The sequence below is a fragment of the Felis catus genome, chromosome E1 (assembly GCF_018350175.1).
Source record: "Felis catus isolate Fca126 chromosome E1, F.catus_Fca126_mat1.0, whole genome shotgun sequence".
In the NCBI taxonomy this organism is placed as follows: domain Eukaryota; kingdom Metazoa; phylum Chordata; class Mammalia; order Carnivora; family Felidae; genus Felis; species Felis catus.
In genome coordinates this window covers 20,428,544-20,439,354 of record NC_058381.1, presented here as the reverse complement: position 1 = coordinate 20,439,354, position 10,811 = coordinate 20,428,544, and the positions used below count along the sequence as shown (strand labels likewise).

The 10,811-nt window shown below is 39.6% G+C and overlaps 1 protein-coding gene across 1 annotated transcript; it reads left to right on the top strand.

The window, feature by feature from the left end:
* The first annotated feature begins 9,009 nt into the window (after positions 1-9,009).
* Positions 9,010-9,426, top strand: LOC109494275 (40S ribosomal protein S15a-like). The gene has a single exon (XM_045044676.1). It carries the CDS (start codon positions 9,019-9,021, stop codon positions 9,409-9,411), a length of 393 nt encoding a protein of 130 aa, XP_044900611.1. The 5' UTR covers positions 9,010-9,018; the 3' UTR covers positions 9,412-9,426.
* Positions 9,427-10,811: the final 1,385 nt, after the last annotated feature.

The window sequence follows — 10,811 nt, the reverse complement described above, 5'->3', positions numbered from 1 at the left end:
CTTGAACTTACAAGCTGTGAGATCATGACCTGTGCCAAAGTTGGACGCTTAGCCGACTGAGCCACCCCGGCACCCCGTATTTTTATTTATTTATTATCTTCTATTTTTTTTAATATTTATTCATTTTTGAAAGTCAGAGAGAAACAGCACAAGCAGGAGTGAGGCAGAGAGAGAGGGAGACACAGAATCCAAAGCAGGTTCCAGACTCTGAGCTGCTAGCACAGAGTTCAACGTGGGGCTCGAACTCACCAACTGTGAGATCATGACCTGAGCAGAAGTCTGACACTTAACCAGCTGAGCCACCCAGGTGCCCCTCACCCATATTTTTAAACGTTTATTTATTTTTGAGAGAGAAAGAGAGAGAGAGAGAGAGAGAGAGAGAGAGAACATGAGTGGGGGTGGGGCAGAGAGAGAGGGGGACAGGGGATCCAAAGCAGGCTCTTTGATGACAGCAGAGAGCCAGGTGCAGGGTTTGAACCCACAAGCTGTGAGATCATGACCCAAGCCAAAGTTGGACGCTTAGCTGTCTGAGCCACCCAGGCATCCCATGGTGGGTAGAATTTAAAGTGATTTATTTTCTAATTGTTTACTTTTTTTTGAGCTTATAATAAATATGTATCATTTTTACAAATAAATTCATTCTTAAAAGTATGTTAAGGTCAGCTGTCTTTGAGTGTTACAGGTAATTTTTAATTTTGCCTATCTGCATTTCCCAATTTCAACAGTGTGCCTATATTTGTGTTATCATGTTGCGTTTTTTTTTTTAAGTTTATTTATTTATTTTGAGAGAGAGAGGGAGAGTGAGCAGGGAGAGGAGCAGAGAGGGAAATAGAGAATCCCAAACAGGCTCCACAATGTCAGCGCGAAGCCTGACTTGGGGCGGATCTCATGAACTGTGAGCCGAAACCAAGAACCAGTCACTTAACCAAATGAGGCACCCAAGTTCCCCTATTTGTGTTACAATGTTAAGAAAAAGCTCAAAAGGTGAGCAATCTGAAATCGGGAGCCATCAGGACCTGTAAATAGTTCAGTAGCACCATCAAATACACTAGAAGGATTGAGGAGTATTGTTATTTTCTAATAGGAGTGGTTTGGGTCTTCCTATTTTGGTTTAAGTAACAAAATTGATTAAATCACAAACACATAGGAAATATCTGTATCAGAGCTTTCACAGTTGAATTGTTAAGTACCGTCAAGCCAGTCTTCTAGAAGCCCCTTCTCTGTGAAGACCAGATGCAATAGAGAGAGTTCAGAGGAAACTGGTCCAAATGACCAACTGGTGAATGGATAAATAAAATATGGCCTCTCCACAGAATGGAAAATTATTCAGCAATAAAAATGAAGTCCTGATAGATGCTACAACATGGATGGACCTTGAAAAACTCACACTATGTGAGAGAAGCCAGTCATAAAGACTCCGTATTGCATGATTCCACATAGGAAATATCCAGACTAGGCCAATGTATAAAGACAGAAAGCAGATTAATTGTTGCCTAAGACTGGGGGTATTGGAGGGAAATGCGAGTGACTGCCAATGGGTATGGGTTTCATATGGGGATGATGAAAATATTCTAAAATTGCAGTGATAGCTGCACACTGCTGAATATACTAAAAAACAGTGAATTTGACTCTTTAAATGGGTGAATTGTATGGTATGTGAATTATGTCTAAATAATGCTGGGTTTTTTAATTTTTTTATGTTTTTATTTTATTTTTGAGAGAGAGAGAGACAGAGTGTGAGTGGGGGAGGGGGAGAGAGAGGGGGAGACAGAATCTGAAGTAGGCTCCAGGCTCTGAGCTGTCAGCGCAGAGCCTGACGCAGGGCTTGAACTCACAGACTGCAAGATCATGACCTAAGCCAAAGGGACGCCCAACCAACTAAGCCACCCGGGCACCCCTCAATAATGCTGTTTTTAAAAAAAAAAAGAAAGAAAGAAAAAACTGGTTGCTTACACATCTGTCTCTTTGTGAAAAGTATTCAATTTTTCCCTTGGGCCTCTGAAATCATACTTTATGCTAGGAAGTTTTGTTTGGAAACACATTTTGTGCATGAACTGGGGCATTATTAGAATCACAGCCATTTATACAAGGCTTCGTGATGTCCACAACTTGCTCCGTGTGTTCCTCCTCCACCAGGTGAAGCGAAATGATTAAGAACATGGATTACAGGGGCTCCTGAATGGCTCAGTTAACCACCTGACTCTTGGTTTCCACTCAGGTCATGATCTCACGGTTTGTGAGTTCAAGCCCCGCATTGGGCTCTGTGCTGACAGCTCAGAGCCTGGAGCCTGCTTCGGATTCTGCGTCTCCTTCTCTCTCTGTCCCTCCCCCACTTGTGCTCCGTCTCTGTCTCTCAAAGATAAATAAATGTAATAAAAAAAATTTTTTTAAGGTAAAAATAAGGATTACAAATAAGAACAGGCCTGAAGTGCTGATGTTATCGGGGTCACAGCTAGAAGCTAGCAGTGAAGCAACATAATGACCTGCCTATCAATCTTAGGAAATCTTTAGCATGGGGGTGCTTACCAAGTAACTGATAGTGAAAATTTCACATACTTCACTTCATCCTCAAAATAATCTTTAATAGCAGGTACTACAGATCTGTGTTTTATAGATGAGGAAACTGAGGCTAGCTTAGAGAAGTGAAGGAGCTTTCCAAGAATCCAGGATCAGGAAATCACGAGTCAGGGAGCCTGGGTGGCTCAGTTGGTTAAGTGTCTGACTCTTGATCTTGGCTCAGGTCATGATCTCATGGTTCTTGGGATCAAGCCCTGCATCTGGTTCTGTGCTGACAGCAAGGAGCCTGCTTGGGATTCTCTCTTTTCCTCTTTCTCTGCCCCTCCCCCATGCACACATGCACTCTGTCTCTCATAATAAATAAACATTTTTTAAATGAAAATAAAGTACAAAAGTTAAAAAAAAAAAAGACAGAAAGAAAGTTATGGAGGCAGTCCAAATTGGACAAAGTCAAGGAGACTGACAAGATAAAGACTTAACTCACCGAGGACACCTCCAACAAAAAAAGGCATGCACTCAGATGTCACTGCTCAATGCCTATGTTCTTAGCAGCATCTTAATCACACAGGCATGTGGTAGATTTACCTTCTCTGGAAGTCACCATTTCTCCTCTTTTTTTCAGAGTGAATTTTTCTTGACCTTTTCATTACCTGGATTCATCTCAAGAGCATTTCACTGTCCATTTTTGAAGAACCTTCTTAGCCAACTAATTTTCCTGTCTTTCCCTGAGTGCAAGCTAGGGAGTTCCAGAAAACTCTTCCCTGTATTTGCTTCTTGGGGCCTGATAAACATTTCTTCAAGGTGTGGCAACACTTCTGTGTTGTGTGCTGCAACCAGCACATCGTCAGATCTTCGAAGTCTAGTCAGAGTGCTGTATATCTCAGGGTGGGAGGGTCTTTCACACTCATGTTTATTTATTTTTTTAGGTTTCCGTTATTTAAGTAATGTCTACATCCAATGGGGGGCGGGGCTCGAACTCATGAACTGTGAGATCATGACCTGAGCTGAAACCAAGAGTCGGACACTTAACCAGTTGAGCCACCCAGGTGCCTAGGTGCAAATTCTTGACAGAGCAGCATGGTTACAAGACAAATAAGCATTCTGTATTAAGCCAGTACCACCAAAACTACATTTTTAGAATGTCTGTCTTCTGACTTGGCTAATTCCATAACACATATAGACAGGTGCCCATTTTTAATTTTTTAATGTTTATTTTATTTTTGAGGAAGAGAAAGACAGAGCCCGAATGGGGGAGGGGCAGAGAGAGAGGGAGATAGAATCGGAAGCAGGCTCCAGGCTCTGAACTGTCCTGACATGGGGCTGGAACTCACAAGCCGTGAGATCATGACTTGAGCTGAAGTCGAACGTGTAACAGACTGAGCCACCCAGGCGTCCCGTGGTGCCCAAATTTTAAACAAGAATTTTGTGTCATCAGAATGAATCTTCCTAGTAGAAATTATTTCTGGTACTAATGGTGGTAGTTCTCCATTATACAATATATCATGCAAATGTGTTTATAATCTGAGTGGCTAACAACAGCTTTTCCTGACGTCACATAGTTTCTCTTCATCCATTAGTTTAACCAGTCAATTAAAAGACAGAGATTTGGGGGCACCTGGGTGGCTCAGTCGGTTGAGCGTCCAACTTCGGCTCAGGTCACGATCTCACGGTTCGTGAGTTCGAGCCCTGCATCGAGCTCTGCACTGACAGCTCGGAGCCTGGAGCCTGCTTCAGATTCTGTGTCTCCCTCTCCCTCTGCCCCTTCCCCACTCATGCTCTCTCTCTGTTCTCAAAAATGAATAAACGTTAATACATAAATAAATAAAAGACAGGGATTTTTACTGAAGACTCCTTGTACACCTGGGTTTTCAATCCCATCTGTCATCTATAAACTTCCCATTTTCAAACGACCCCCTTAGAACCCTTAGCAGAGAGCAAAGAACAGAATTCTATGCCATTAAGTTGTAGCCTACAGATCATCAGATGGTAAAGGTACTCTACATATGTTATTTCATTCAATCCTCCCAGAAATCATATGGAAATAAGTATTATGTAACAACAACAAAAATAAACAGACTGCTAGAAAAGATCAGAGCTAGTATCCAAATTCAGGTTATTCCAACCTAAGAACCCATGCTCTTCCTACTACCATGATTGAAGAGAGAGACACATTCATGTAAAGCTATGATACACATTATAGCATGACGTCTCATAAGAGAAGGTACAAATGAAAGCTGCCCAAACCCCCTAATAAGGATTCTTATTAGCTGTAGAAAACTGGGGAAGATCTCAGGAGGAAATGGCAAATGAAAGAGGACTTTATGAATGAATAAAATGTCATCCAGTTCTGAAAATACGGCCATCAGGTAAATTCTCCATGCAGACTCACAGGGATTATCCTTCATACCCATATTTCGCCTGAAAATTCCTCAGTACTTCAAAGCCCTGCTCATCTTTTTTTCTTTTTAAGTTTTTATTTAAATTCCATGGGGCTCCTGGGTGGCTCAGTTGGTTAAGTGTCCGACTCTCGATCTTGGCTCAGGCTCAGGTCACTTGGTCAGTGTGGAGCCTGCTTGGGATTCTCTCTCTCCCTTTCTCTCTGTCCCTCCCCTGCTTGTGTGCTCGCTCGCTCTCTCAGAATAAAGAAACTAAAAATTTTTTAATTCCAGTTAGTTTATATACAGTGTGATATTAGTTTCAGATCTACAGCATAGTGATTCAACACCTCCACACAATTCCGGTGCTTATCATGATAAGTGCACTCCTTAATCCCCTTCACCTATTTCACTCATCCCCTCTCCCCTCTGGTCACAAGTTTGTTCTCTATAGTTATGAATCTGTTCCTTGGTTTGCCTCTTTTTCCTTTGCTCTTAGATTCCACATATGAGTGAAATTACAAGGTATTTGTCTTTCTCTGACTTATTTCGCTTTGCATTATGTTCTCTAGCCCCATCCATATCCTTGCAAACGGCAAGATTTCATTCTTTCTTATGGCTGAGTATTATTCCATTGTATACATACACCACATCTTCTTTATCCATTCATCAGTCGATAAGACACTTAGGCTGTTTCCATAATTTGGCTGTTGTAGATAATGCTGCTGTAAACGTCAGAGTGCATGTATCCCTTTGAATTAGTATTTGTGTATTTTTTGGATAAATACCCAATAGTGTTATTGTGGGATCATAGGGTAGTTCTATTTTTAACATTTTGAGGAAACCCTATACTGTTTTCCATGGTGGCTGCACTAGTTTGCATTCACACCAACAGTGCAAGATGGTTCCCCTTTCTCCATATCCTTGCCAACACCTGTTGTTTCTTCTGTTGTTGATTTTAGCCATTCTGACAGGTGAGGTGATATCTCATTGTAGCTATGACTTGCATGTACCTGATAATAAGTGATATTAAGCAACTTTTCATGTGTCTGTTGGCCATCTGTATCTCTGGAAAAATATGTGTCTTCTGCCCATTTTTAATTGGATTATTTGTTTTTTGGGTGGTGAGTTTTAGAAGCTCTTTATAGATTTTGGATATTAACCCTTTATCTGATATGTCATTTGCAAATATCTTCTTCCATTCCATAGGTTGCCTTTCAGTCTTATTGTTTACTTCAGTGTGCAGAAACTTTTTATTTTGATGTGGTCCTAATAGTTTATTTTTGCTTTCGTTTCCCTTGCTTCAGGAGACATATCTAGAAAGAAGTCACTATGGCCCATGTCAAAGTTACTGCCTCTGTTCTCTTCTAGGACTTTTATAGTTTCAGGTCTCACATTTGGGTCTTTAATCCATGTTGAATTTATTTTTGTGTATGATGTAAGTGGCCCAGTTTTCTTGTGCATGTTGCTGTCCACTTCCCCAACACTATTTGCTGAAGAGACAGTCTGTATCACATTCGATATTCTTTCCTGCTTTGTCAAAGATTAATTGGCCATATAGCTGTGGATTCATTTCTGGTTTTTCTATTCTGTTCTATTTATCTATATGTCTATTTTTGTGCCAGTACCATCTTTTCATCACTACAGCTTTGTAGTATATCTTGAAGTCTGGAATTGTGATGCCTCCAGCTTTGCTTTTCAAGATTGCTTTGGCTATGGGGCGCCTCAGTGGCCCAGTCCATTGGGCATCTGACTCTTGATTTTGGTTCAAATCATGATCCCATGGTTTGTGAGGTTGAGCCCTGCCACGGGCTCTGCACTGACAGCACAGAGCCTCCTTGGGATTCTCTCTCTCTCTCTCTCTGCCCCTTCTTCATTCATGCTTTCTCTCTCGCTTGCTAAAAAAAAAAAAAAAAAAAATTGCTGTGGCCATTTGGGGTCTTTCTGGTTCCATACAAGTTTTAGAATTGTTTGTTCTAGTTCTGTGAAGAATACAGGTGTTATTTTGATAGGGATTGCACTGAATGTATAGATTGTTTTGGGTAGTATAGACATTTTAACAATTTGTTCTTCTAATCCATGAACATAGAATGTCTTTCCATTTCTTTGTGTCATCTTCAATTTCTTTGATCAGTGTTTCATAGTTTTCATAGTATACCTCTTTCACCTCTTTGGTTAGGTTTATTCCTAGGTATCTTATGGGTTTTGGTGCAATTGTTAATGGGACTGATTTCTTAATTTCTCTTTGTTGATTCATTTGTGATGTATAGAAATGCAACAGGTTTCTGTACATTGATTTTGTATCCTGGCTTTATTCATTTATCAGTTCTAGCAGTTTCTAAACCTACTTTATTGAAGGGCTTTATTATAAATGAATGTTATGTTTTGTCAAATGCTTTTTCTGCATCTATTGAAATGATCATATGATTCTTACGCTTTCTTTTATTAACATAGTGTTTCATGTTAATTGATTTGCATATATGAAACCACACTTGCAACCCAGTAATAAATATCAATTGATCAAGATGCATGATTTTTTTGATGTATTGTTGGACTCAGTTTGCTAGTATTTTGAGAAGTTGTGCACCCATGTTCATCAGGGATATTGGCCTGTAGTTCTCTTTTTCAGTGGAGTCATTCTCTAGTTTTGGTATCAGGGTAATGCTGGCCTCATAGAATGAGCTTGGAAGTTTTCCTTACTTTTCTATTTTTTGGAATAGTTTGAGAATAGGTATGAACTTTTATTTTTTTTAAGTTTATTTATTTTGAGAGTGAGAGAACATGCATGTGGGTGGGGGAGGGGTGAAGAGAGAGGGAGAGAGAATCCCAAGCAGGCTCCACACCGTCAGCACAGAGCTCAATCCCACAAACTGTGAGATCATGACCTGAGCCAAAACCAAGTGTTGGATGCTTAACCAACTGAGCCACCCAGGCACCTCAAGAATAGGTATGAACTCTTCCTTATGCTTAGAATTCCCCTGGGAAGCCATCCAACCCTGGACTTTTGTTTTTTGATTACTGATTCAGTTCATTTGCTGGTTATTGGTCTGTTCAAATTTTGTTTCAGTTTTGATAGTTTATAGGTTTCCAGAAATTTATCCCATTTCTTCCAGGTTGTCCAATTTGATGGCATATAGTTTCTCATAATATTCTCTTAGAATTGTTTGTATTTCTGTGGCTGGTGTTGGTTATTATTTCTCCTCTCTCTCATTTGTGATTGTATCTGGGTCCTTTCTCTCCCCCCCCCCCCTTTTTTTTTTGATGAGCTTGTCTAGAGGGTTTTCAATTTTATTAAAGAACCAGATCCTGGTTTCAGTGATCTGTTCTGTTTTTTTTTTTTTCCTTTCTATTATCATTTATTTCTGCTCTAATCTTTATTATTTCCTTCCTTCTGCTGGCTTAGGCTTCCTTTGTTCTTTTTCAAGCTCCTTTAAGTGTAACATTAGGTTGTTTGAGATTTTTCTTGCTTCTTAAGGGAGGCCTTAATGCTATATGCCTTCCTCTTAAGACTGATTTTGCTGCATCCCAAAGGTTTTGGATTGTTGTGTTTTCATTTTTCATTTGTTTCCATGTATTTTTTAATTTGATTTCCTGGTTGGCCCATTCATTGTCTAGCAGTACGTGGTTTAACCTCCATGTATATGTGGTCTTTCCAAATTTTTCTTGTGATTGACTTCTAGTTTCCTAGCATTGTGGTTAGAAAAGGTGCATGGTATGACTTCAACCTTCTTGAATTTGTTAAGGCCTGTTTTGTGGCCTAATGTGTGATCTATTATGGAGAATGTTCCATGTGCACTTGAAAAGAATGTGTGTTCTGCTTTCTTAACATGGGATGTTCTGAATATATCTGTTGAGTCCATCTGGTCCAGCGTGCCATTCAAAGCCATTGTTTCCTTGTTGATTTTCTTTTTAGATGATCAATCCATTGATGTAAGTGGGGTGTTACAGTCCCTACAATTATTGCATAATTATGAATTAGTTCCTTTATGTTTGTTGTTTTCTGTATTTGGGTGCTTTATGTTAGGTGCATAAATATTTACAATTGTTGTATCTTCTTGTTGGATTGTCCCTTTATTAATATATAGTGGCCTTCTAGCTCTTTCTACCATCTTTCTGTGCCGCCATTATGGTGAGCATGAATGTCCTGGCAGATCCTCTCAAGAGCATTAACAATGCTGAAAAGAGAGGCAAACGCCAGGTTCTTATTAGGCCATGCTCCAAAGTCATTGTCCGATTTCTGACTGTGATGATGAAGCATGGTTACATTGGCGAATCTGAAATCATCGATGATCACAGAGCTGGGAAAATTGTTGCGAACCTCACAGGCAGATTAAACAAGTGTGGAGTGATCAGCCCCAGGTTTGATGTACAACTCAAAGATCTAGAAAAATGGCAGAATAATCTGCTCCCATCCCGCCAGTTTGGTTTCATTGTGCTGACAACCTCAGCTGGCATCATGGACCATGAAGAAGTAAGACAAAAACACACAGGAGGGAAAATCCTGGGATTCTTTTTCTAGCGATGCAATACATTCATACAAATAAAATGCCTCACTGGAAAAAAAAGGGAAAAAGGAAAAAAAATATATAGTGGTTTTGTCTCTTAACAGTCTTTGTTTTATAATCATTTGTCTAGGGGCACCTGGGTGGCTCAGTTGGTTAAGCATCCAATTCTACATTTTGGCTCAGGTCATGATCTCACCAACTGTGAGGCCCATGCTGTCAGCATGGAGTCAGCTTGGAAATATCTCTCCCAATCTCTCCACCCCTCCCCTGTTCACACCCATGCTTTCTCTCAAAATAAATAAAATTTTAAAAATAAATAAAGACTAGTTTGTCAAAAAAAAAAAAAAAAAAAGCCTAGTTTGTCCCATGTAGGTATTGCTACTCTGGCTTTCCTTTGACATCTATTTGAATGACAAATGTTTCTCCAGGCCCTCACGTATCTAAGGTGTAAAATGAGTCCTGGGGCATCTGAGTGGTTCAGTTGGCTGAGTGTCCAACTCTTTATTTATTTGTTTAAATATATGAAATTTATTGTCAAATTTGTTTGCATACAACACCCAGTGCCAACTCTTGATTTCAGCTCAGGTCATGATCTCATGGTTCCTCGGATTGAGCCCTGCATTGGGCTCTGTGCTGACAGTGTGGAGCCTGCTTGGGATTCTCTCCCTCCTCTCTCTCTGTCCTTTCACCTGTTCATGCTCTAAGTAAACCTAAAAAAATAAAATAAGTCTCTTGTAAGGCAGCATATAGAAGATGGATCTTGTTTTTTTATCCATTACGTCACTTTATGTCTTTTGCTCGGAGCATTTAGTCCATTGGCTTTCAAAGTAATTATTGATAGATATGTATTTATTGCCATTTCATTACTTGTTTTGTTGTTCCCAGAGATTTTCTCTGATCCTTTCTTGTATTTCTTTCATGTATTGCTGATTTTCTTTAGTAATATATTTGGATTTTGTTCTCTTTATTCTTTGCATGTTTACTGGTGGTTTTTTTTTTTATTAACTTGTTTTACTTTTTATTTTTTAAAATTTACATCCAAATTAGTTAGCATATAGTGCAACAATGATTTCAGGGGTAGATTCCTTAGTGCCCCTTACCCATTTAGCCCATCTCCCCTCCCACAAACCCTCCAGCAACCCTCAGTTTGTTCTCCATATTTATGAGTCTCTTCTGTTTTGCCCCCCTGCCTGTTTTTATATTATTTTTGTTTCCCTTCCCTTATGTTCATCTGTTTTGTCTCCTAAAGTCCTCATATGAGTGAAGTCATAGGATTTTTGTCTTTCTCTAATTTCACTTAGCATAATACCCTCCAGTTCCATCCACGTAGTTGCAAATGGCAAGATTTCATTCTTTTTGATTGCTGAGTAATACTCCATTGTATATATATATACACCACATCTTCTTTATCCAT